This window comes from Callospermophilus lateralis, chromosome 2 (genome assembly GCF_048772815.1).
Source record: "Callospermophilus lateralis isolate mCalLat2 chromosome 2, mCalLat2.hap1, whole genome shotgun sequence".
Lineage (NCBI taxonomy): Eukaryota > Metazoa > Chordata > Mammalia > Rodentia > Sciuridae > Callospermophilus > Callospermophilus lateralis.
Genome location: NC_135306.1, coordinates 162,860,023 through 162,888,007, shown reverse-complemented (window position 1 = coordinate 162,888,007; position 27,985 = coordinate 162,860,023). Strand labels below are relative to the sequence as shown.

At 38.4% G+C, this 27,985-nt stretch overlaps 1 protein-coding gene across 1 annotated transcript; it reads left to right on the top strand.

Annotated features, from left to right (window-relative positions):
• Positions 1-8,757: 8,757 nt before the first annotated feature.
• On the top strand, positions 8,758-11,227 carry Pth (parathyroid hormone). Its single transcript, XM_076844221.1, has 3 exons — positions 8,758-8,809; positions 10,788-10,878; positions 10,966-11,227. The coding sequence occupies exons 2-3, from the start codon at positions 10,793-10,795 to the stop codon at positions 11,225-11,227; spliced, it is 348 nt and encodes a 115-aa protein (XP_076700336.1). The 5' UTR covers positions 8,758-8,809; positions 10,788-10,792.
• Positions 11,228-27,985: the final 16,758 nt, after the last annotated feature.

The window sequence follows — 27,985 nt, the reverse complement described above, 5'->3', positions numbered from 1 at the left end:
CACCAGTAACAAATATGGGCAAAATAATACTACTGATATTCCATTTTTGAATATTCATCCAGTCAACAAATATTGGTTCCTAATTGTAGGTATTCTAAATATGTGTATGTGCATGTGTGGGTATGTATTTTTCTGTCCTGGTAACTTACCTGGAAAAAATCTTTGACTTCTTTTCATTTCTCTAAAAGAAAAAGAGAGAGATGAAATGCAATCCTGAAAAATGGAAAAGCAGTTCACGCCATGAAAGATGGTATGTATGTGCTTCAACAAATCAGTTTCGAGGAGTGGTTTTCAGAATTTTTAATTTTTATTTTGTATCAGCACCCATTTGGGAGCTCAGTTTATAATGATAATGTTGTCCATGTTTTCTCATTGGTGATTGTTTAATGCATAATAGAGAGATAAGTTGCATTTGATCACTGTAGAAGCTATATTATGACATAATTGTAACATAGACTTTAACTGCAAGAAATTTAAGCAAATTCTACAAAATGGGTACTGTTAAGGAAAGCTACATCATCAGGAAAATACAAAGTATGTAATTTAGATATTTACAGTTTGATGAGAAATAATTCAGTTCATCCACAAATGAGTATATTTATTACTGGGGACCCCTGGTGATGGGGGGATTCTTTCTACTCAGATTTAGATTCAGCATGCATTTTTTTTTATTGGTTATTCAAAACATTACAAAGATTGCAGAATCACATCGGTTACACATCCACATTTTTACATAATACCATAATAGTAACTGTTGTATTCTGCTACCTTTCCTATCCTCTACTATCCCCCCTCCCCTCCCCTCCCATCTTTTCTCTCTACCCCATCTACTGTAATTCATTTCTCTCCTTATTTTTTTCCCATTCCCCTCACAAACTCTTATATGTAATTTTGTATAACAATGAGGGTCTCCTTCCATTTCCAAGCAATTTCCCTTTTCTCTCCCTTTCCCTCCCACTTCATGACTCTGCTTAATGTTAATCTTTTCCTCCTGCTCTTCCTCCCTGCTCTGTTCTTGGTTGCTCTCATTATATCAAAGAAGACATTTGGCATTTGTTTTTTAGGGATTGGCTAGCTTCACTTAGCATAATCTGCTCTAGTGCCATCCATTTCCCTGCAAATTCCATGATTTTGTCATTTCTTGGTGCTGCGTAGTACTCCATTGTGTATAAATGCCACATTTTTTTTATCCATTCATCTATTGAGGGGCATCGGGGTTGGTTCCACAGTCTAGCTATTGTGAATTGTGCTGCTATGAACATCGATGTGGCAGTATCCCTGTAGTAAGCTCTTTTGAGGTCTTCAGGGAATAGTCCGAGAAGGGCAATAGCTGGGTCAAATGGTGGTTCCATTCCCAGCTTTCCCAGGAATCTCCATACTGCTTTCCATATTGGCCTCACCATTTTGCAGTCCCACCAGCAATGTATAAGAGTACCCTTTTCCCCACATCCTCGCCAGCACTTGTTATTGTTCGACTTCATAATGGCTGCCAATCTTACTGGAGTGAGATGGTATCTTAGGGTGGTTTTGATTTGCATTTCTCTGACTGCTAGAGATGGTGAGCATTTTTTCATGTACTTGTTGATTGATTGTATGTCCTCCTCTGTGAAGTGTCTGTTCAGGTCTTTGGACCATTTGTTGATTGGGTTATTTGTTTTCTTATTGTTTAATTTTTTGAGTTCTTTGTATACTCTGGATATTAGGGCTCTATCTGAAGTGTGAGGAGTAAAAATTTGTTCCCATGATGTAGGCTCCCTATTTACCTCTCTTATTGTTTCTCTTGCTGAGAAAAAACTTTTTAGTTTAAGTAAGTCCCATTTGTTGATTCTTGTTTTTAACTCTTGTGCTATGGGTGTCCTATTAAGGAATTTGGAGCCCGACCCCACAATATGTAGATCGGAGCCAATCTTTTCATCTATCAGATGCAGAGTCTCTGATTTGATATCAAGGTCCTTGATCCATTTTGAGTTAACTTTTGTGCATGGCGAGAGGAGGGGATTCAGTTTCATTTTATTGCATATGGATTTCCAGTTTTCCCAGCACCATTTGTTGAAGATGCTATCCTTTCTCCATTGCATGCTTTTAGCCCCTTTATCGAATATAAGATAGTTGTAATTTTGTGGATTGGTCTCTGTGTCCTCTATTCTATACCATTGGTATGCCCGCCTATTTTGGTACCAGTACCATGCTGTTTTTGTTACTATTGCTTTGTAGTACAGTTTGAAATCTGGTATCGCTATACCTCCTGATTCACACTTCCTGCTTAGAATTGCTTTTGCTATTCTGGGTCTTTTATTTTTCCATATGAATTTCATGACTGCTTTATCTATTTCTACAAGAAATGCCGTTGGGATTTTGATTGGCATTGCATTGAACCTATAGAGAACTTTTGGTAATATTGCCATTTTGATGATGTTAGTTCTGCCTATCCATGAACAGGGTATATTTTTCCATCTTCTAAGATCTTCTTCTATTTCTCTCTTTAGGGTTCTGTAGTTTTCATTGTATAAATCTTTCACCTCTTTTGTTAGGTTGATTCCCAAGTATTTTATTTTTTTTGAGGATATTGTGAATGGGGTAGATGTCCTCATTTCTAGTTCAGAAGATTTGTCACTGATATACAGGAATGCCTTTGATTTATGCGTGTTGATTTTATATCCAGCCACTTTGCTGAATTCATTTATTAGCTCTAGTAGTTTCTTTGTAGATCCTTTTGTGTCTTCTAGGTATAGGATCATATCATCCGCAAATAGTGATAATTTAAGTTCTTCTTTTCCTATTTTTATGCCTTTAATTTCTTTCGTCTGTCTAATTGCTCTGGCCAGTGTTTCGAGAACTATATTGAATAGAAGTGGTGAGAGAGGGCATCCCTGTCTTGTTCCAGATTTTAGAGGGATCAGCATGCATTTTTGAATGCCCATTATAACAGAGCACTTTCACATATAATGACTATATCTGAAAGCTCTTAACTCAAAAGAGAGAAGATAGTGTTCAATTTGAGATGTGGAATTTAAACTCTGAAAGGTTTGGGTGCCATATGTTTTTGTTTTTGTTTTAATCACATGAAAATAAAATTCAGAAAGAAGTTTATGAGCAGGGAAATTGCTATTGTTGCCTTCCTGGATGATTACAAATGTCATTATCTGGTTGATTAAAAGTGCTCAAAAATCTTTACCTGAAATGAAACCATAATTTAGATTGCAGCATTGGCATTCTGAGCCAGATTGTTTTAGAGCTTCATTGATAGGAATCTAATATTTTCTGCCTTGCACTTTTCTCACATAAATAAAGGGAAAACTCAGAGTACATGACTTATTAACTACAGTTGACCACTGGAAAAAGAACATGAAACACATTTTTTAATGTATTTTTATAGTGCCATAAATTGCATCATAATTTCTGTCAAAGATGTGTGACACAAAGCTATCTATGTAATCCATAGGAAGATGCACATTGTCTGAAGAGGCTGTGTTATTTAAACTCCAAATTGAAACCCTTGCTCTGCAAATTACATTAACAGGAAAATAGAAGAGAATATTTAGGATCAATAAACTGACATCAGTGGTGTGGTCAGCTTATTGGAAAAGGACACCAAGAATCTCAGATTTCTCTCCTTGATTAAACTGTTCTAATAAGTGCCGGCACTATCTGCATCTTCTGTACCTGGGTCTTGAGCATCTCCAATGCACAGTGCTGCAAGGTGGGTATGAGAACACAGCTTCTGGGGCTTGCCTGTTGTTCTGTTGCTATGGCTGTCTCTCTTCCTAAGGTTAAAAAAAAAATAATAATGACTCTTAGTTGAGTTTACTTCTTTCCTTAGCACCTGGCTAAGTGAGGAGAAAAACGGTGTCCCTCCTCAGGGCCTGGCCCATGCACCTGGTCTCACTCCCTGGCACCACCTGGAAGGGGAGGAAGTGACACCCAGGGGAAGGCCGGGAAGTGAGGCCACCATCACATTCAAGTTCAGGGTGCGACAGCTCAGTCTACTTCCCAACAGGCCCCATACTCCTCTCCCCTTCATGGGCCTTCTGAGAATCACACCCTGCCCTTTATAGGCACAAGGACCCAGAAGTTCCAGAGACACGTCCATGTTTAGGCCCTCGGACCCGTAAGTTCCAAAGGTGCACATCCATGTTTAGGCACCCAGATCCAGAAGTTCCTCAGGCGCACGTCCATGTTTAGGATCCGGAAGTTCCTTTGGTGCACCTCCATTTTGAGACTCTAGGATCTGGAAGTTCCTCAGGCGTCCATGTTTAGGCCCCCGGGTCTAGAAGTTCCTCAGGTGAGTGTCTATGTTTAGGCTTTAGGATCCAGAAGTTCCTCAGTCCTCCTTATTTAGGCCGTAGCATCGGGAAGTTCCTCAGGCACATGTCCATGTTTAAGACCCCAGGTCCGGAAGTTCCTCAAGCATCCATGTTTAGGCCACAGGATCCACAAGTCCCTCAGGCATCCATGTTTAGGCCCTCAGATCCTGAAGTTCCTCAGGAGCACGTCTCTGTTTAAGCCCCTGGATCCGGCCCCCGGATCCGGAAGTTCTGTGCTAAATATTTTTAAGTATTTTGATCATTGTCTCTAACTAAAAAAAGTTTGGGAGCTGGTGGCAAGTTATTCAATATCCCACAGAAGTGCTTAAAGCAAACATTTGAGTCAACTCTTAAGATAAACAATATCCAAAATAAGTTCTAGAGATCTTCTGTACATGTGCTTGAAGATAAAATGGTGTGCACTTTGAAATATGTTAGAGGGTAGGTCTCGTGTAAAGTGTTCTTCCAAAAAGAAGTGGGTTGAGGTGTTGGATATCTTCAGTACCATATTTGTGTGATGGCATCTTGGATGTCTGCATGTGTCCAAACTTGTCAAGTTGTACACACTAAATATATACAGTTCTTTGTATATTTTTTTTAAAGAGAGAGTGAGAGAGGGAGAGAGAGAGAGAGAATTTTAATATTTATTTTTTAGTTATCGGCGGACACAACATCTTTTTTTTTTTTGTATGTGGTGCTGAGGATAGAACCCGGGCTGCACGCATGCCAGGCGAGCGCGCTACCGCTTGAGCCACATCCCCAGCCCCAGTTCTTTGTATATTGATTATACCTCAACAAATCGTTTTTTTAAAAATGATAGACTCATTTCAGATTGTATACAGACCATGAGATTAGTAGAAATGTAGTTGGAATTTCCAGCCCTGAAAGCTTCTTTATCCCTAAAGTCATACTAATTCCTACTGAGCAAACAGAAAATAAATCACTCTCAAATTAAACTTCCAACAAGATAACAAAGAACAACACATGGTTCTTTATCTTTCCCAAATGTAAAGACTACATGAATATTCCAGCTCCAGAGAATTTTAGCTGTTCAAAGCAAAAAGCTGTGCTCAGATCTTCTCTGTCAGTGTTATCAGTCTTCTGTGCCCACATAGCCCTCAGCCTTCTTGTTCCTAAATGATTTCCTTCTATCTAATTAATGTCTGCAGTTCCAAGTCTGATGGTTCAGATAAACTGCATGTCAAATCTTGGCAGCTATGTCATCTCTTTATGGGAAGGTCAAGTAGTCCTTTGAAAAATTTGAAGGACACAGAAATAGTACTAATGCACTTGTTTAGAGTTGGAAAAGGACTGTAGGACCACACAATATGGATACACACAATAGCCCTCCACAATTGTCCCCAACTTACTTCTTTAGAGTCAGCAGGCAGCTCCTCTCTCCTTTTACTACTATGTACTCAACATACAGTCTTCATGGCCTCCATGCCTTTGCATGTGCTGTTCCCTCTGTCCCTTCTCATTTTCTTTAATGGAAAATCTATTATCACCCTTGAGAATACTGCAGCTTCTCAATTTAAAAAACTTCCAATAACTCCAAGGCAGTTTGGTCATTCCCTTCTCTGTGCTTTTATAAGCCTTTGTTCATATCTCCATTAGAACACTTGTCACATTATGTTGTAGTCATGTGTTGAATCTGAGGGCAGCGATCCTGTCTCAATCATCCAGTAATTAAGACAGCCCCTGGCAGAAAGTATATATTCTATGCTGTTTTTGCATGGATGAACGAATGAATGAACAAACCATCATTGTCCAAGTTGCTTTACTTTTCTGCAAAACTAGCTAAATAATATCATTGCTTTCAGTGTGACAATTTGCTCTATAATAAGTGTAACAGGAGGAAGAGAATGAAAGCACTAATTGCAACATTCTTAGAGGCTATAGATTAAGTCAAACTTATCCAAAAAGGTGGGAAAAAAATATCAAAATCAGAATGCTAATCATAGCTTTACAATAACAATGGAAATGTTTATAAAATCATTTGCATTTCTAATTCTCTTTTCCCTCAACACAAAATAACAGAAAAATACCACACAAATGTCATGTGTAGACTTTGCACCACAAGAAGTCTTTTAAAAGATCAAAACAATAATGGGGTGTAATGATAGAATGTTTGCCTTGCATACACAAGGCTCTGGGTTTGTTCTCCAGGACAGGGGAAAAAGAAGAAAAAAGAAATCAAAACAATAGATTTTTACAGTTGAAAGGGATTTCTTGATTATCTATTTCAATCCTGTACTGTATGAGTCTCTATGATATCCCTGATAATTACTAATCTAGCTTTTTACTTGAACACTTTCAGGGATGAGGAACTCATTATTTAAGATGGTGTTTGATTCCTTAATTTGAGTATTTTATTTATTTTATTTTTTAAAAATTTTGGTTTAGTTGTAGATGAACATAATACCTTTATTTTTATGTGGTGCTAAGGATTGAACCCAGTGTGTCACACATGCTAGTCTAGTGCTCTACCACTGAGCTACAACCCCAGCCATAATTTGACAATTTTAATGTTCAAATCTACTTCCATGTAATCTTCAGCCATTGACCCAGTTTTATTCTTTTTCCCTTCCTCTTTCTCATCTTCATCCTTGTCCTCCTCTTCCTTTTCCATGTCTTCCTCCTCCTTCTTCTTGACTGAACCTAGGATTGATCTACCACAGAGCCACATCTCCATCCCTTTCATTTATTTATTTATTTTATTTTGAGACGGGGTCTCCATAAGTTGCTGAGGCTCTTGTCTTAGCCTCTCAAGTAGTTGGGATTACAAATGTGCACCACCTGCCCAGCTTTACTTCTTTCTTAAACCACAGAGAGTACTCCTTATGCTTAGGCAACTCTATCAATAATGAAATGCAGCTATATAATCGTTCCCAGTCTTTTTTTCAGCCCTTTCCAGTTTCATTCCAGTACTTTTCATATGCCATATTTTCAGCATTTTCACCAAACTAATTTATATCCTTAGAATATATTTCAGTTTGTCTTAAACACTTCTAAAATGGAGACTGGAGCTCACTCCAAGTGAGATTTAAGCAGAATAGAACTAACATATATCTTTCATTGTAGACTCCATACAGTTACTGCTGAAACTTGGACTTTTATTTGAGGTAGAGTCATACCTTGGCAATGCTTAGCAGAAAAAAAAATGACATAAAGCTTGGGTGCAACCAGAGCTAAGAGAACTGATCCAACACTGAAAATGGCTCTTTCGTTAAGAGGAGAGCTGTCTAAAGGTGCCTAGCTATGTTATAGTACTTTTCTTAAGCGTTTTAAAAAATGTCCCTTATAGAGACATTTAAAGGGCTTTGATGGTGATGAGCAGGCTATAGCAGTATTTGAAATCAGACAAATAGTAGAATCATATTTCCATTTGGTTTTGGAGGAGACTCTCAATCATTAGTTTGAGGGACACGAGATCTGGACCCAACCCCTGGAGAAAGCAGTTGCAAAATGCTAGGCAATTAAAGTAAAAGAGAATAAGGTTCAAAGAAGGGCTACATTTTAAAGGAAAAACTGAGGTAGTATCAGAATCAAAGTGACTCTGGGGTAATAAAGACCTTTGTTCTTTCTTCGTGCGTGGTGGCAAATGCCTGTATGGCTCAGAGTGGCTCAGGAGGCTGAGGCAGGATTACAAGTTCAAAGCCAGCCTCAGCAATTTAGTGAGGCCTAAGTAACTTAGTGAGACCCTGTCTCAGGATAAGATATAAAAAGGGCTGGGATCTTTAAAAAAAAGGCAGGGGGGCTGGGGATGTGGTTAGTGGTTAAACATCCCTTGGTTCAATCCCTGGTACTTGTTGATGTTGAACTCCATCAACTTTGCTTTCCAAGCCTGAGTTTCCTAGTGTGAAAATGGGGATAATGCAACACACTTAAGGACTGCTGTAAAGATTTAGTAGGATAATGCATGTAAAGGAGGGAACATAGTGCTTATCAAAAGTTATTACTACACCTTAACATGCATGAATAAAATGAATTTTAGAATTATTTACTTTTGAAGCTTTTAAAATTATGCATAAAAAGTCATTTCAAACATTTTTAACATTTCCTTTAAGAAAAGCACTGTAATTTTGGGGGGAAAATAATCAAGGTAATATGGAGTGGTTGAAAAGGACTTGTAAATAAGCATAACATATATGATTAATTATCATAACAATTGTACTGAAAATGTGGTTATACTTTACTTCAAATTTTATTCATAAGTAAGATAACTTTGTCATAAATCTTCAGAATGAGAATTTTTGTAAAGTATAAACTCAATATCACCAATTGAGCCAGAATTTTTCTAGGTGGTACAACTCAACATGTGTTAGAACAGTTTGCATAAGCCCTTTTCCCTAGCACTCTGTTGTTTTTGTTCTATTATCCAATTATCAAAAACTTAAGAGGACTGGGCACCACCCAATGGGGGTGTGTGGCAGTTTGGACTAAAGTTGAGATCTCGAGAATTGAGAGTGACATCATCTGCAACAATAAATAAGCTCTTCTTGGTGAGCAGAAGAACCATATATGAAAGTCACACTTGAGGATCTGCAGCCCATCTCATCAGCTTCCTTAAGTTCACTGAACATCAATACAGCATCAGCTGCTGTTTCACCTGAAGGAAGGGCTTCTCTGAAGTTTTCTGGTAAGTCCTCTTTTAATTGTCACTTTACAGTGTCACATGACACTTTTGATAATCATGTTTTCTACAAATATGCTATTTGTTCATGATTAAATTTTAAAGAGGTTAAATTACATTAAATATTAAATATAACAATATAATAAATTTATGCTAAGCATATAAGTCATTTATTTTTGTGATGAAAGCCTTTTGGGATAACTTTTTTAAAAACTTCTGAAATTATAGAAAATTAATGAATATTTTGCATTATATGCTTTAGTAGTCTATAAAGATTTTGAAATAAACAGGCTGGTAGTGAATGAATAGTTCTGATGTAAATAATATATTTTTGTTAAGTGGAAGGGCTGGGGCTATAGCTCAGTGGTAGTGTACCTGCCTAGCATGCGTGAGGCACTGGGTTCGATCCTCAGCAGCACACAAAAATAAATAAAATAAAGGTATTGTATCCATCTACAACTAAATTTTTTTAAAAAAAGAAATATTTGTTAAGTGGAGTAAAATTTCACTTTTCTTTCAGACTACCCTTACCTAGATGGTTTATTTTATGACTTCTAGAGAGCTCAGGTTGAAAAAACTACCATTAATGGCTGAATGTTTATTTCCTTTTATATAAATGACAACTTTTTAAACTTTTCTGGACTTTAAATAGTGCAAGAATTTTAAAGATATTTAACATCATTTTAAAGCTTTTATTCATGGTATTTCTATAAGAAGTCTATTTCCCTCTTAAGAACAAGGAAACAAAGCAGAGATTTGTAGGTCACTAGGTGAATGGAACAAAGCTAGGATTAGACACTTGATCCTCTCATCCTCTACCTACAGTGAATATTTCCAACATAACCCAAAAAAGAGATGGTCTTTTGTTGCTCCATGCATAGATATGTTGATGGTTATATTTTTTCTTATGCTACCTTTAAAATAGGAGTACCTATGGGGTGGGGATGCAGCTCAGTGGAAGAGTGCTTACATAGCAAGGCCTTGGGTTCCATCCCCAACACTGAAAAAAAAAAAAAAAAAAGAAGTATATAGCCATTGAACATGTCTGTTAAAAGACAGAACAGTGAACATTTAGAAAAAAGCACTTGTAAATATGCCTTTGCAAATATTGAAATGCAGATTAAAGCAAAAATCTTTTTCATTAATATGAAAATTTTTACGATTAAATGAGGAAAGAGCTAAAAGTTATACTCAAACATACTTGTTAGTGAAGTAAGTAGAAGAAATAAGGTGTAGATAAGCATTTTATTAAGAGCCAGAGCTCAAAATGCACATATAAGTAATTATGTGATTTTTAAGTGCTTTAATATGTACTTTTTAATGCCAGAAGTGTGCATTCATTCAGTAAGACCCTCAAAATCAGACTTTACTATTTGGCATTTATGGTTGTTATGCCAGTGCCTGAAATGAAGTTTAATCACGAAAATGACATTTGCTAAGTAAATATTGATAACAATTTACCTAATTTTAAGACTAGTCAATTTCAAGCCTGTTCAAGCATTTATGCATAGCCAACATAAAATGTGTGGGAATCCTCAAAACAAAACTCTTCCATTCATCATGTGGCTTAAAATTCATATATTCAAACCTGCACAAGCAATCTCAAAAAAATACTTAAGAAAATTAATCTAATTTCTCAGAGTATGTGTGTGTGTATCTGATGTTACTAAAGTATTCCCTATATAAAGAGGCTGATTCCAAAAGCTTCTCCTAAAATTTAACCCAATTAATTACTATACACTCTGTGACTGATTATATGGTTATAATTGGAAACTACTATCAATATTATTATATGGTTTGGAACACTAGAATATTTTTAAATAACTCAGTTTTGCTTTTCCTTTTAGTAAAGATGATGTCTGCAAAAGACATGGCAAAAGTGATGATCATCATACTTGCAATTGTTTTTCTTACAAGAACGGATGGGAAAGCTATTAAGTAAGTACTACAACCTCTTTTGCATGGTGAAGACATGGAATAAGTGGGAAGCTAATGGAGTGGTCCTCTCTGTTTCTGTTCTTCCAGGAAGAGAGCTGTGAGTGAAATACAGTTTATGCACAACCTGGGGAAATACTTGGCCTCCCTGGAGAGGATAGAATGGCTGCGAAAGAAACTGCAGGATGTGCACAGATTTCCTAGCCTTGGAGCTCCACTAGGTGCTGGAGAAGGTGGTTCCCAGAGATCCCCCCCAAAGGAGGAAAATATCCTTGTTGATCACCACCCAAAAAGTCTTGGGGAGGGAGACAAAGCTGATGTAGATGTATTAATTAAAGCTAAATCCCAGTGAATACAGATGTGATCAAAGCACTGCTGTGAACAGCTAGGGCAACAATATTACACACTGTTCACTTTTCTAAACTCCACGAAGACTACCAAATGCCAACATTTCTACTGTTACCAAACTTTGCATATAATCCATTGCTAGACCTGATGGCTGCAATATTAATTGATTATTTTAATCTAACTGTTATTCATTAAAGAGCTCTTTTGATCATTCTTTCTCTATTATTCTTTTTAAAAGTATATAGTGCGTAACTTGTGAAATAGATTGCACATTGTCTCCCTCATAACGCAAAATAAAAATTTAATCTTGAATCAAAAGTACTGAAATGTTTCCTTCTTGCTAAAAGTAAGTCTTTTGGGTTATAGTGAACACCCCCAATGTTTATATTGACATGGGTAGGAAGAACAAAATGAAAAAAATTTTTCAAAAAAATTCAATCATATTTGATATTTTGAACATAATCCATTTCTCATATCAAAGTTCTAGGTTCCCAAATTCTCACTGGATACTGTTGTCCTCTTCATTTCAGGAAAGACAATGAAATGCTCTCCTGAGAAAAAGAGCAAAAAATACTTTAAAACTTGAGTGCAAAAGCATTTGTTCCTCTCTAAATCCATGTCTGTATTCCAAACCCCAAATATCAAGAGATACAATTGTAATATTTTTATTTTGACAAGTACCTATTTAATGTCCATTACTTGTGATGTACTTGTCAGTCCTGTAGTATGCATACAATGGTAGACAAAGTGTTCATGAAGCCTATAATTTAGCCATTAATTCATTATTAACTTTGGTCAATCCTGTGCATGAAAAATACAAAATACTGAAGGAGTGTACAATAAAGAGCCACCCTTGGGCTGGGATTATGGCTCAGCTGTAGAGCACTCGCCTAGCACGGGCGGGACCCAGGTTCGATCTTCAGCACCACATAAAAATAAAGGCATTGGTGTGTCCATCTACACCTAAAAAATAAATAAAATATAAAAAAAGAGCTACCCTTTTTAGATCAGTGCTGCCTGATAGAATTTTCTATGATGATATAGTCCACAGTCTGCGCTGTCCATCGTGGTAGACACATGTGCATTTACCTAAAATGTGGCTAGTGTGACCAATGATGGATCTAAATTTCTTTTTTTTTAAACTGGGCATTTTCTTTTTCTTTTCTTTTTTAAGTTTCTTTTTTAAATTTGTTTTAATTAGTTACATATGACAGTACAATGGACTTGACATATCATACATTTGAATCAGATGGGGTATGATTTCTCATTTTTCTGAGTGCACAGGTTGCAGAATCACATTGGTCATGAAGTCACGTATATACCCACAGCAATAATAATGTCTATTTTATTCTGCTGTCCTTCCATTGCCCCCTTCCCTTCCCCTTCCCTCCCATCACTTCTCTCTACCCAATCTAATGTGACACACTTTTCTTTTCTTTTTCCTCACTTCGTCATACATGTATTCTGTATAATGATGAGGGTCTCCTTCCATCGTCCGTGCAATTCCCCTTCTCCCTCCTTTTCCCTCCCACCTCTCTTTCCTATTTAGTGATAATCTTCTTCTCATGCTCTTCTTCCCTACCCCATTTTGAGTCACCCCCCTTATAAGACATTCGGCATTTGTTTTTTAGGGATTGGCTAACTTCACTTAGCATAATCTGCTCTAATGCCATCCATTTCCCTGCAAATGCCATGATCTTGTTATTTTTTAGTGCTGAGTAATATTCCATTGTCTATATGTGCCACATTTTTTTAATCCATTCATCCATTGAAGGGCATCTAGGTCGGTTCCACAGTCTAGCTATTGTGAATTGTGCTGCTATAAACATTGATGTGGCTGTGTCCCTGTAGTATGCTGTTTTTACGTCTTTTGTGTATAGACCAAGAAGAGGAATAGCTGGGTCAAATGGTGGTTCCATTCCCAGCTTTCCAAGGAATCTCCATACTGCTTTCCAAATTGGCTGCACCAATTTGCAGTCCCACCAGCAATGTACAAGAGTACCCTTTTCCCCACATCCTCGCCAGCACTTGTTGTTGTTTGACTTCATAATGGCTGCCATTCTTACTGGAGTGAGATGGTATCTTAGAGTAGTTTTAATTTGCATTTCTCTGATTGCTAGAGATGATGAGCATTTTTTCTGTGTATTTGTTGATTGATTGTATATCCTCTTCTGAGAAGTGTCTGTTCAGGTCACTTTGATTTGTTGATTGGGTTAATGGATCTAAATTTCACAAGATCACTTATGGAACAGAAGCAGAGGCTCTGCTTACACCAGAGCTAAATGTTCCTGTTTCTTATTCCCTCTTCCAGTTTAAAATTATGTCTTTATAAAATGTGTCACCCTATGGATATAAGTGGTAGTTTTCGTTTGTTCGTTTTTTGCGTATCTCTGATTACTGGTGGGTTGAATTTCTGTCTACATGTTGGCCATTTAGGCTTCTTTCTGAATTTCTTATTTTTTAATCCTTTGTCAGTTTTTGTATTGGCTTTCTGGCTCTGTTAAATTTGAGTTTGTGTCTCCTAAGACAAATTTCTGTTTTCATATAAACATCACAAATATTTTTTTCTAAGTGCCCAGAAAGTTTTAAATGTTGTTGTTGTTGTTGTTGTTATTTTGAGACAGAGTCTCATTTTCTTGTCGAGGCTGGCTGCTAATACTGCTATCAAGTAATCCTCTTGCCTCAGTCTCCTTAGTGCTGGGGCTAGAGGCATGCACCGCTGTGCCCAGGTTTTATGGTTCATTTTCATAGATTTAATTACATAATTTATTTACTTTATTGTTTGTATTTTGGGAGTTCTTCTAGAAGAAGTCATTTTTTTAGATACTGGATACAAAATTATCTCTTATATCTGTTTTATATTTACTTTCAGGTATTGATTTTGTGTATGGCAAAATGTTATGTTCAGGTTTTATTTATGTTCTTAGTTTTATAAGAACAATCAGTGTTCCAAATACCATCTATCAAATAATCTACTATTTTGCTATAGTTTTATGGAGTCATTAAAAATCATCTTCAGTTCCCAGGTCAACATAGGTTTATTTAAATTTTATGTAATTTTGGACTGGGGGCCGAAAAAGTACTTCACTGTGCCCTTTGAGTCAACTTCCAGTCCATGCAAGAGCAGTCCTGACTCTCCTTCCATCTCCTGAATTAATCCTTAGAAACACTATCTCTTTGAGTATCTCCAGCCTCATGATTCTCCTATCCCTGAGGCATATGCACAGGAAAACTTTCTTCCCAAGTCCTCAGGGGTTGAGCTCATGAATACACAATGCAGGCACTCCAGGAACAAGTTCTTGGGTATATCCTGAAGCACAACTCATAGGTGGCCCCTGGGAAACATTCAAGAGGAAGAAAGAAAACACCTTACACTGTGGGCCTCTTGAGTGGCTCAACTTCCTCCAGGCAAAGGTAGTATTCAGAATTAAGTCAAGTCTTAAAAACAATTATTTATTATTGCAATTCTAATCTTAGATAGAACTTCCTTTTAAATAAACAAATGGATATTTCTTTAACCTATATACTCCTGGTTATGTCAGAATACTTGGAGAGTATATGTCTCAGCAGTTTTATCTCATAAGCTCTTCTTTCTGGGTAGACATCATAAACTGTAACACCTGTAACTTCCTGGCTTATATGATGTCACCCTCCATTGGTATTCCAGGTCAGAAGAGTGGGTACAGAAGCTCTGAGGTAGTCTCACTGTGAAGGTGTATACATAGTAACCATCCGAGGTGTTGAGAAATTACATGTTTTCAGGTCACAGTCTGGGAAAATCCTGACCTTGTGCATGCTTAGGTTTATAGGCAACACAATTCAGGTTCCTATACTAGCAAGAAAATTCATTTACTTAATTAAGGCTCAGAAACCAGACCCACAGATTTGAAGAGACTAGGAAGGGTTCTTCGTGACTTGTAAATTCCCTGAAAATATACAGAGACTAATATGATTTTCCTTCCCCTTTCGTCTTTCAATTGTGCCATCCACATGTGAAGTAAGAGGCCCTAAGGTGATAAATATCTCAGCATTCTCTGGTGTCTCTTGTGGAGGTGAGAATATAACTGTGTAGGTCATTAGAGAATATAAGGAATTCATTGGTTGTGTTTCAGTATCCAGAGCCATATTCACATAGAACCTCAGCATGTAGCAGCACATCCTCAGCTTGGGCATTCCCACTTTGATCTCAGCCACTAGCTTCCCCAGGGCCATGTTGGTCTGGATCCTCTGGATGCAAGCTATTTCAAGATTCTGAAGACAAGTAAAAGGACCTTCCTGGCTCTTCATCTCCACATGGCATGGGGCAGATGAAATGGAAGTTGTGTCAAACAGTAATCTCTGAATGAGGTCATAGATGTATAAGGATGTTTCAGTCAGGGATGAAGAGCATTTATAGTAGTGGTTCCAGAAGAGCATAACACAGCTAAAAATAATTGTTACCACTCAGTGTTGCTTTCTACATTGTGTATAAGTACATAGCACCTAAAATTGTCTACAATATTCAGTATCATAACATGGCACAGGTTAATAATTTAGGGGCAATAGGCTATTCTATATAGCCTACGAATAGTAGGCTATATTATCTAGGTTTGTGTAAGCACACTATATGATGTTCACATGACAAGGATTTCATTTAATAGCCCTTTCTTTTTTTTCTTTGCAGTACAAGGAATTGAACCCAGAACCTTGTGTATGTGAGGCAAACACTATACTGCTGAGCTACGTCCTCAGCCTTTTTTTTTTTTTTTAATTTTAATTTTGAGACAGCTCTTGCTAAGTAGCCTACTCTGGCCTCCAACTTGCAATCCTCCTGCTTCAGCCTCCTGAGTAGCTGGGATTATAGGCATATACCACTGCACCTGGCCTAACAGCACTTTTAAAAGATCATATCCCTGTCTTTAAGCACAACATGACTGAAGTTTGGGTAGATGGAACATGTTTATTCTTTTCTGAATTTTTCTGCCAGAACTACCATTTCAGTGTGACTATTCTCATCTTTGTGTTCATTTGGGATACTCTTTCTTAACAGGAATTCTGAACTTCTTGTGAAGATATTTTGCTTCCTATATCATAGTTAAATCAATAGTTCTTTGAGGCAGGTAGCCTGAGACTTCCTATGTCACTTGCTGATGTCACTAACATGGGCTTATTTTTGAGTTGCGTTTGTGTGTTCTATTCTACTGAGATATTTGTCTGTTCCTGCAATATGAAGTATACAGCATGAACAAACCCTTCTTTATAGACCTTTTTCTTACCATATGAATTTAATGACTTTGTTGAGTTCTCGTCTTCAAAATGTCCAGCTGCAATTTCATTGGGAATGTTAGAATTATTCTCATCCTAGTTTTAGGATGAATTATCATCTTTACTAAATTATTCTATGTATCAACATTGCAAGGATTATAATTTATTTTAATTTCTTTTTGTGCTTTTTAAAATAGGTTTGTAAGGGTAAAAGAAATTGAAGTTAAAGTGTAAAAGACCGGGCATTGTAAAGTTTCTGAGCTGCAAGGACTGAGTTAAAAAGTAAAGGACCAGGTATTGTTAAGTTCCTCTGCTACCCCCAAAACCTGAAATTCCTGTAGCTGTTAGGACAATACCTGAACTGCCCAGTAAATATTCCCACTGACCCTCTGGTTGTTTAATAACCTGGGACCCTGTGTAGCTTGTCACATAGGCATACAGGGCCCGAACCAATCAGTTTGAATGTGTACCCCACTTAGAAGTGACCAATCACCCCTGCCCAACTTGTTCCCTCCAGTGAATGTGCTAATCATGTCTCAGAGTTGTTGTTCAATTTTCCTGCTCCTCATGATGATTTGTTCTGATGTATGCAAAGCCCCTGCCCTCCTCAAAAAGTGTACTTAAGCACTGCTTGACCTCTGCTCTGGGCTCTTGGCTGCTCTCCCTTCTTGAGTGGGCTGGGAGCCCCAGCGCGCTGGAATGGATCCCCAATAAATCCCCTTCTGCAATTGCATGAGCAGTCTCTTGGTGGTCTCTTTCTCTGACGCTTCGCTGGACCCTTACAGGTCCAAACATCTTATGTTTCCTTTGTTAATTGCTAAATACTACATAGTTTTGTGGCTATACTTAAAGGTTTTCACTATATTTTCTAGTTGGTGTTCTTTTTTTGGCATAGAGGAACACTGTTCATTTTTCTAATGATCACTTAGATCCAATAATATTGCTGGACTATTTTATAAATTCTCATATTTTCATTAAGTTTGTTTTTCTATGTAGATGATTATATATGAGGTCAAACCCCACCTGATTACACATCTTTTTAAAGAATTTCTCAGAACATTACCCAGAAGCTATAATTGTATGTTGATGAGTGATGGTTTTTGGCTTTCTTATTCTATCTTGACCCTAAAGGGAATGTGTCTTTAATCTCTCAAGAAGGGAAAAACCCTTAACACTGATGATATTCCCTTCCATAACTAGTTTTCTAAGGGTTATAAATGCTTTTTCTCCAGACATATTTACTTTTTAACCGAGTCATTTAGTGCCATAAATTAAATATTTTTATATAGTTGTGATATAATCTACTTGGTACTGACATGATTTTCTTTTTAAAATAGCAAAATTTATTGTATACTTGAAACTTGTATATAATATATATATATATATATATATATATATATATATATATATATATATACACATATATATATATGGTTTTAAAAGAAGGAAATAAAATGAACAGCCATTACTCACTACTCAGGTTATGTAACAGAATATTGCCAGTATCTTTGAACTTTATTATAAATTCTTCTTTGATCACACACACCTTTTTTGCCCATATTCTTATTTTCATGTATATCCCTATTCTCTTGCTTTTCTATATGTATGTATTATTTTCCATATATAAGAATACATATAGGGTTGGGATTGTGGCTCAGTGGTAGAACACTCGTCTAGCACATGCAAGGCCCTGGGTTCGATCTTTAGTATCGCATAAAAATAAAATAAAGATATTGTGTCCATCTACAACTAAAAAATAAAATATTTTTAAAAAAGAATACACATATGTTCTATATATGTTATTTTTTAGATTGGATAGTCTAATAGTTTTTCAAATGTTTGCCTTCACATAACTCTGTCTTTCCAGTCTGTGACATCTATTTTCTTACCATTCACCATGGTAAAGCTCAATCTCCTCATTTTTAGGTGTTTGCTAGTCAGCATATAATTTAAAGTACTCATTTCTAAATTAGTTTGGATAATCAAAGTGCTGTAACAATATACCCTGAATGTATATTTACCTAAATCAAGTAGGATTTTATTTCTTGTTCACATTAAGATTACTGGGATGCTATATTACTGAGCAGGTAAACAGGTCCACAAGATGGCGAGGGACATCATTCCTACCATCTCACAATAGGGTCATTTCCATTCTAGTTAGCTGGAAATGTGAAATTTGGGGGGCCAGTTCTGGAAAAGTTGATGTCATCTGTTTATATTGATTATAACAGTCCTATAAACATACTTCATAGTGTAAAAAGGAGGTTGAGAGCAGTTGGGACATGTAGTCTTTAACTAGATACTTCCACATGACAACTCTACACTAGGAAAGCACAAGTTTTGGGCAGTGAGTCATCCATCTTTGCCACAACTTTTAAACTATATGTGAATATGTGTGTGTGTGTGTGTGTAAAATTCAAAATTATTACTTTGTACTTTCCACTTAATAATGTGAGATTCATCCCTGTTGATGCAGGTATGCATAGTTAGATTTTTCAATTGCATTGTTTTCATTGTAGAATTCAGCTTATCTATGCATTTATTCTTGATGGATTTGGGGGTTGTTTTAATATTTTTTATATTATTCCCATTGCACATTATTTCACTTATCTCTTATACTTGTGAGGATTTTTAAAAAATGAATATGTGACTAAGAATAGAATTGCTGATTCTTATAGTGTATGCATATTCACCTTTGCTAGGAGATACTGTAATGCCAGATTCCTGGGACCCCAGTAGACCTCCAGGAGCCGAATCCGATGCAATCACAAAAGATTCTTTATTGCAAGCTCGAGCCTGGACTCACAACCATTACCAGCACAGTGGTCCCACGGAGTGAGTCCTGGTCCTTTGTTCAGTGAGATTTTATAGGTTTTGGGGGATACTCTATGCGTCACAACATCACACAGCAAATCATTCCATACTGCGGGAAAATCAAACAACAACTCTTAAGATTGATTAGCACATTCACTGGCAGGAACAAGTTGGGTAGGGGTGATTGGTTAGTACAAGAGGAGGATTCCTTTGAACTGATTGGTTTAAGCCTCGAGGGGTGTACATGCTAAACTACATGGTTTCCCACATGTTATTAACCACCATAAACTACTGGAGGGTCATCTGACATCCCAGGTATTTTCCTTGTCTCATGCTGATTGGTGGTTGCTAGGGGGTTGCTATGGGTCCTCACTTAGCCTAACTGAGTCAGGGACACCTGGCACCGCAGATCTCTCCTGACAAACAATTTAGCAGGGTGAGTATGTGCCTAGAAAGGCTCTGTGGGTTTTTCCAAGGACAAGGGTCACACCCCCTTCCTTAGGACAGGCCTTGAGGTAGAAGCTGCTGTTATTTATTTATTTTCAAAAATGGAGTCACATCAGTTTCTCAGTAGCAGTTTATATTTCCTGCCTATAGTACTATATGAAAGTTCCTTTTGTTTCACATTTTTTACCAAATATCATGAGACTTAAAAAATTGTGCCAGTCTGATGGGTATCTACCTTGTTCTCTTAATTTTATTTCCTGGGTTACTCGTGCAATTTAACATCTTTTCTTTTTTCTTTTTTTAATATTTATTTTTTAGTTTTAGGTGGACACAATATATTTTTTATTTTTTTAATGTGGTGTTGAGGATCAAACCCAGCGCTCCACGCATGCCAGCCAAGCACACTACCAGTTGAGCCACATCCCCAGCCCAACATCTTTTCATATATTTATTGAACATTATTTTCTTCAGTGTAGTGCCTATTAAATTTTCATTTTCATTTTCTTATGCTCTTTGTCTTTTGATATTGATATAAACATCCTTTATGTATTCTGAATACTGACTCTTTTGTTTGTTGTACCAGGAATTGAACCCAGAGGCGCTGCTCAACCACTGAGCAATCCTCAGCCCTTTTTTATTTTTCATTTTGAATACAGAGTCTCCTTAAGTTGCTGAGGCTGGGTTTGAAATTGCAATCCTCCTGACTCATCCCCCACCCACTTTTGTAAGTTATCTATTTCTGTGGTTTAGATGTGGTTTGTCCCCCAAAGTTTTGGTTTGGAAGTTTGGTCCCCAGTATGCCACTGTTACGAGGTGGTAGGACCTTTAAGAAGTAAGGCTTAGTGAGAAATAATTAGGCCATTGAGGGCCCTGTTCTTGGAAGGAATCAACTTAGTTCTTCTAAAACCTTGACTAGTTCTCACAGGATTGTTGTTAAACAGCAATCCTGGACTCCACCTCTCTCTGGTTTCTTGTGTTGCCATGTGAACCCTCTCTTTTACACTGTCATTGTGATGCCACCTTCCATGAGGGCTCCCCCAGGGCCAAACCACTGCCTGTGTGCCGCAGTCTGGCTGGGCACAAAATAACCGAGCCACCACACAGCCTTGTAGATTCAAACAGCAACTCTTTATTCCCGAACTCTCACCAACACTCTACAGCACGTTCTGGGAAATACTACACTGCCTTCACTCGGCTCCGCGCACCAATTCTCTCAGAACCCCGTGAGAACTCAAGGGGAACTCCAAAGAGCGGGCGCCTGAGGCAGCAGGATACGCCCTAATCCTGGAGCCGCCCTATTCCCAGCAGGATCCACCCTAAACCTGGAGCCGCCCTATTCCCAGCAGGATTCACCCTAAACCCAGAGCCACCCTAATCCCTGAGCAGGGTCACTTTTCAAACCAAAATGCCATGCATCATTCCTACTTAGCTATGGTTCTCAGCACCTGTGCCATGCCCTTAAACCATTAGAACTGGGAGTTAATAAATATCTTTTGTTTATAAAGTATCTGGCCTCATATGTTTTGTTATGTTAAAAGAAAACAGGGACTGGGGTTATGGCTCAGGGGGAGAGTGTTTGCCTAGCATGTGACAATTCAAAAGTGTTAAAAAAAAGAAAAAGAAAACAGTAGTACATCTGAATTGTTAATATATTGACTTACTTTGGGTCTTGTCTTTTCACTTATCCTTTGACTAGTAAGATTCTTAATGTAGTCAAAATTCTCAACTTTTATAATTGTGTTTTTGTGTTCAATTTAAGAACTCAGAATTACCTTTATGTAATAGATATTCTTCTATGTTATCTTCTAGGAGCACTATTTTTTTTGCCTTTTATATTTATATATATATAATCCAACTGAAATTGATTTTGTATAGGTGCAAGGTAGAGACCAAGTTTTTTTTCCCTATGATACCGCTGGTTATAACAAGTCCTACTTTCCTGCATGTTGAAGTTTGAACATTAGAGAAGCACGCCGAGGCAAGCATATGAAGCAGGGCTTATTTAAAAAGGGGTAACATAGACTTCTCCTGCAAGGAAGAAGGGGGCCATAGCTGGTACCGTGGTATTCCAAGAAGCAGGGTGTTCTGCCCTTTTTATGTGTCCTAGGCTTCCTTTGTTCTCCAGCCTTTCCCCTCTTTTCTTTCTCCTTCCTGCAGACTTGACTAGTGCCAGGAATGCTTGGTGATGTTGCCAAAAGGTGGGAAATATGTGGGCTGAAGTGGGGAGGGCAGGATGCAGTAGACAAGGACACAATAACTGTTGGGAAAAGTATAACGGCAGCCCTACCCCAGAGAAAAACCCCAACATGGCGCCTAAGGACCTTCTCTTCCTACTTTCCCCTTTTTCTGCAGTGGCGCAAAAAGTTCCCACGGGTGTGAACTCTCCTGCTGGCACCAATTTCAAATCTCACTGGCGGGGAACCTTAGCCCCAATAAGAACTAATTCCTGGGCTCCGGAACTGAAATCTGGAAGAACTTGCCAATAAACAGGTGGCCTGCCATTTATCTAAGCCCTGCCATCTCTCCTTAGATCTATATAAGCACACAGCCTTTTGCAATAAAATTGGAATTCTCCCGGGGAATTGTCTCGCGTGGAGGATTCTTTCAATAACAACCTTATAGCTCCCTGTAGGGAGGGGAAATTCCTGGGACAGGTTACTTTGGCAATAGGGTGGAGTAGGGGCAGATTCTTGATAAGATCCCTCAGGGGACAGTCTCCGACTTCCCAGACTTGCTCAAAATTGGCCTTCTAAATCCGACCTGACTCCATTTATCTATCTACATTGACTGCCTAGTTTTGGCTTCACCCACAAGAATATTAATTTTCTCAGTTATTGTTTCTCTTTTTATAAAAAAAGACATACTAAATTTTTAGTCTACCTTTCTGTAATGCTACCTTTGCTGTAAACCAAGAGTACGTGTATGCTTGACAGTACTTCTGGGTTTTTATATTAATCAATTGATCTTCTTGTCTTTTCTTGTGCAAATATTAACCATTGGTAAAGATGGCACCCAGAGTGCTTCTCTTCTGGGAGCTCAAGTGTATTGGTAAAGATGGCGCCTGGAGTGCTTCTCTTCTGGGAGCTCAGGTCCATGAGGCACTGAAGGCGCACGAACCATCACCTCCAATCCCTGTGAATGGCGGGAACTTTGAATGGCGCACCTCCAATCCTTGAAGTGGTGTGAACTCTCAGCCAATGAAGAAGTAACAGCCCACTCGCCTTGCTCCTCCTCATCCTGTGTTAAGCCCATGAATATCAATACCCTGTTTATTCTCTTACTCTTACTCCCTCTCCTCTCTCTTCCCCCTCTCCTCTCTCTCCCCCCTCCCCTCTCCCCCTCTCTTTCCCCCCTCTCTCTTCTCCTGTCTTTCCCCTCCTCTCTCTCCCTTCCCCCTCTCCTCTCTCTCTCTCTCCTCCCTTCTCCTCTGCGACTGAACGCTACGGTCCTGCTAATAAAATCTCGAACAGGTTGTTTTGACTTGTTGAGTTCACGGAGCTTTTCCATCGTCTTTACATTAACTGTTCTCAATATATGGTAAAACACTTCATCATTCATACATTGTTCTTTTCTTTAACAAAGTGTTGACAAAAGCTTGGTCCTTATCCCCCATGCCAATCCAATAACAAGGACACAGTTTTGAGAAAAAGGAAAAAGAAGTCTTATTGCTTTGCTAGCAAAGGAGAAGCAAAGCGAATGCCTGTCCCAAAGGCTGTGTTTCTGCCCATCAGCAGGAACAGGGGGCTTTTAAAGGCTACATTTCACATACTCACTGTCTGGTGTTGTAATTCACTAGTTACTTTGGGAGATAGTAATTTCTGAGACATTCTGGTACCATCCCCAAAGTCTATTGTAGGTGTGTGTTCAGGGACAGATAACTCTGCCTAAAATGGGGAAGAAAGGTAATTCTATTTTCCCTGAGATAAGGGATAGGGAGAGATTAAGGAGGAGCAGGGCATTTTAAAAATAAATTTCAGTGATAGAGCAGCAAGTATTACATTCAAAGCATACTGGACCATTGTTACAAAAGTGTTTAGGTTATTCTTTACCCTTTCCATTTTCATATTTCCAGTTTAAATCTAGTTGCTAAATTTCTGCCTTTATACACACACACCTTACATTCAAATAAAACCTATAGTTTTTTATTGATCCTCCCTCTATATTTTTAAAGAATTCATATCTTCATAGATATTGAATCTCCAATTATTAAAAGTAATTTTAAATTCACTCAATAATTCTTCATATATGCTTATGCTATGCTTGAATTTGGGGCTCCAAAAGACCACCAGAGACCAAGATCCATGTAAGCAGCAAAGAGGTGTTTAATGCGAGCTAAGCTCGGTCCTCAGCGCGTGCACACAGCAACTGGTGACGCTGAGAGGCCCCGAGCCCAGGGTTGGCAGCAGTTTTATACACTCTTTGGGGAAGGCAGGGACTTCACATACATCATAACATCTCTTAGCAAATCATCACACACCGCGGGAAAATCATAAAACAACTCGAAAACATGATTAGCACATTCACAGGCAGGAACAAGTTGGGTAAGGGTGATTGGTTAGTACAAGAGGGGGATTTGCTTGAACTGATTGGTTTAAGCCACAAAGGGTATACATGCTGAAATACATGGTTTCCCAACATGTTATCAACCACCATAAACTACTGGGAGGGTCATCTGGCATCCCAGGTATTTCCCTGTCTCATGCTGATTGGTGGCTGCTAGGGAGTTGCTATGGGTCCTCACCTAGCCTGAGTCAGGGACACCTGGTGCTACATATCTCTTCTGTTATTTGTAGATAAACAACTCATCAGGGTGGGTATGTGCCTTGGAGTGCTCTGTGGGTCTTTCCAAGGACAGGGGTCACGCACCCTTCCTTGGATAGGCTTTGCTCTGAGGTAGAGGCTGGTTTTTCAGTTCCTTATATTTGTCATTTATGTGCTTTTATTGGTCTTTCCATAGGCATGCCTTTTCTAATTTCTCCTATGCGTAAATTCTGTCGATTAGGGCTGAAATCAAACTTCATTCCTCTTCTCTTCCTTTCCTTTACCTTCATCTCTTCAGTAAGGAGTATTCTTACTTTCCTCCTTTCCTTGCTCTGCTAGGGATAGAATACAGAGTCTTGAGTAGGCTAAGAAAGTGTTCTATTACTAAGCAACACCCTCAACCCTCAAAGTAATCTTTTTTTTCTGTGACCTCATGACAGCACATTACTTCCCCATAAAACCCAACTTGTTTTCCTTTTTTGCTTATATCTCATTTTCATCACTAGAATATGAATATTAGTAATGTCTGTATTTCTCCTAGTAGAGTGTGTGTGTGTGTGTGTGTGTGTATGTGTGTATGTGTGTGTGTATGGTGCTGGGGATTGAATCCAAGACCTCACTGAGGGACATTCCCAGCCTTCTCTTATAAGGGTCTTGACCAATAAATACACAACATGTGCTGAACAGGGATAGAATTCTTTGTGTACCATATTTTCCCCATACCTGCCATTAGGTGGCAATGCATGAACTTTGTAGTACAAAGAAAACCCAGGGCTCCACAAATGCAAGGCAGGAGGAGATCTACCAGTAAGCTACACCCCCCAGCCAGGCTTTAAAAATTAAAATAGAGCCAATCTAGCATAAAGATTATTTTTTGAGCTGAACATATTTGAAAATCAAAAAATGAGGAAGAGGCTTTTTCTAAACTCCCCTTATCTGGCACACACCTGTAATCCCAATAGCTTGGGAGGCTGAGGCAAGGGAATCACAAGTTCAGTTTCAGCAATTTAGTGGGGCCCTTAGCAATTTAGTGAGATCCTGTCTCAAAAACAAAACAAAACAACAACAACAAAATAAATAAATAAAAGAAAAAAAGGAAAAAAAAAAAAAAAAGAGGAGGGCTGGGGAGGTAGTTCAGTGGTTACGCACCCCTGGGTTCAATCCCTACTACCACCAAAAAGAAAAAATAAATAAATAGGATTCTTGGTCTTGTGGTTTACTATGAATTTACCAAGCAAGTGTTCAAACTTATCCTTCTTTATGTTCTGCTTTCAAAGAATCTTGATTTCAAATGCTATAATATAGTAATAAGGGTAAACAAAGGAGTATATTCATTGCTTCTATGTGAAACTTCTCTTTCTGTATTGACCTCTTTGGTGTGCACACTGATATTGGTAGAGAAAGACTTGCATCAAGGATCTGAACCAGTCAGCCAGCTAGCATTGATAAATTATTGTCGGGACAAATTTGTGATGACATTAATCAATAGTATTATCTACTATATGCCAAATTAATATTTGAAAGGTTAATTAAGCAAAGGACAATGGAACTTTATTAGTTTTTGTTTTGTTTCTTGAAGAATAAGAGCATGAAATGTTTCAGACTTCACCAAAGTATTTTTAAATATGCCTTTAGTTGTTGATGAACTTTTATTTTATTCATTTATTTATACTTGGTGCTGAGAATCAAACCCAGTACCTCACACATGCTAGGCAAGTGCTCTACCAATGGTCACACCCCAGTTCCCTCACCGAAGAATACTTTGAACAGAGTCTAGCATGAAACAAAGCTTCCACGTTTCCCAAGAAACCTTTCATTATTATGATTCTTTAATGTTTCCTGAAAAAAATCCCTGTTTTTGAATTATACTAAATAATACAACTGACTCATAGAATGATTAGGATGATTTTTTGTTGTCCTCTTAATGCATGCTAGGTTTTTTGTAAGGAGAATAGGGTGAGTCAATTGGAACTATCTATACATAAATACATATAATAATATGAATGTCTAAAGGGATATTGGTGAGAGCTCTATAGTGAAATACCAGAACTTCTCTTTAGAAAATGATAGCTTTTATTTTGATAAAAAAGTGATTCCTGTTTGACAGACCTCATTAACTATAAATTTTGCCCTAGATTTATCTCTTTTGAGCACAGTTTATAGGATATTTTGATAATAAATCAAGACTGGCTAGTTTTTTTTGGGGGGGGGCTGAGGATTTTCTGTTAAGTTTCTCTATGAGATTACCTATATAAAAAGATCCTATCATATTGCTTTTTTAAACTATACATCTTCAAATGTTATTGGCAATTTTCAACTCAGCAATGTTGAGACTATAATAACAATATACTATGACAATAACTTGTTTTCATTTGGTCTCTGATATCTAAAGGTCTTGCTCACTATCCTATAATGGTCCACCTCAACTGCTCTTTTCCTTAGCATAAACATTGATTTGGAAAGCACGTTGGGTATCAAACGTGGGAGCCAGGGAGTTTCTGAACTAAACAGTGATTAAAGGATTTCAGCAAAATTATTTCCGCAAAATCTGTTTTCATACTTAATTACTCAAACCAGGTCCTCTTCCTTGTTGCATCCTCTTTGCAACACCCTTCCCACTCTTCTCAAAACTGGATAACTCTTACTCATCTTTAAGATTCAGCTCAAATGTCATCCCAGGTGCAGGCTTTCTCAACATGGCAGGTGGAGCTAGCGGGTTATTACTTCTCAGCTGAGCTCCCCTGGCTCACTGGGAGCAGCTCAGCCTTTAGCACAGCCGAATGGGATTACCTATTCTGCGGGTCTTGCCCCCAGGGTGTGCGCTTCTAGGGTGAAGACCGCGTCTTGTTAGTTCTCTACCTTTTATAGTCTGAAGTTGGGCTCAGTGATGCCGGACGACTGAAGCCCTATTACTTGGCGACTTCTGCCTACAAGAAGCATACTTCATCCAGGTTACTCGCAGTGTCCCATCGTTTCTGCCGGCACACCGGTTCCCGCCAACTAAGCATTTAAAAACAAACAGCCGCGGACACTAGGAATAGAGGGTACCCGTCACAACGACTGCCTGTTCATCAGCCCCAATGGGGCCACGTTTGCTTGCTGCTCCGGCAGGGGCGATTCTGGAGTTTGCTCAGTTAGGGCGACGCTTTCTTTGAACAACTGAGCCCCAGAGGCTTCTCTAACTCTGGACTGGAGACGCTGTCCGCTTTTTCTAACGGTGACAAGCAGTCAAGGGGAAAATGTGGATTCAAAGGTCTGGGGTAACTGCTCGCGGCTGAACCCGAGCTAACGTCTGTGAAGGGTCGCACTCACTGTGTCTTTCCCCCAGCCCCGTCAGCCCCCAGGGTAAGCTTCGAGTCCGAGGCTGCAGCTCCGTCCATTGCGCTCGCACTCGGCGTCCCGCCCACCCTGGGCGGAGAGTCATTGTTCTCGCGAGATCGCGGCTAGCCTCGCCTCTTCAGATTGCGGGCTCTCGCGAGAAGCGGCTGAGGAGCCG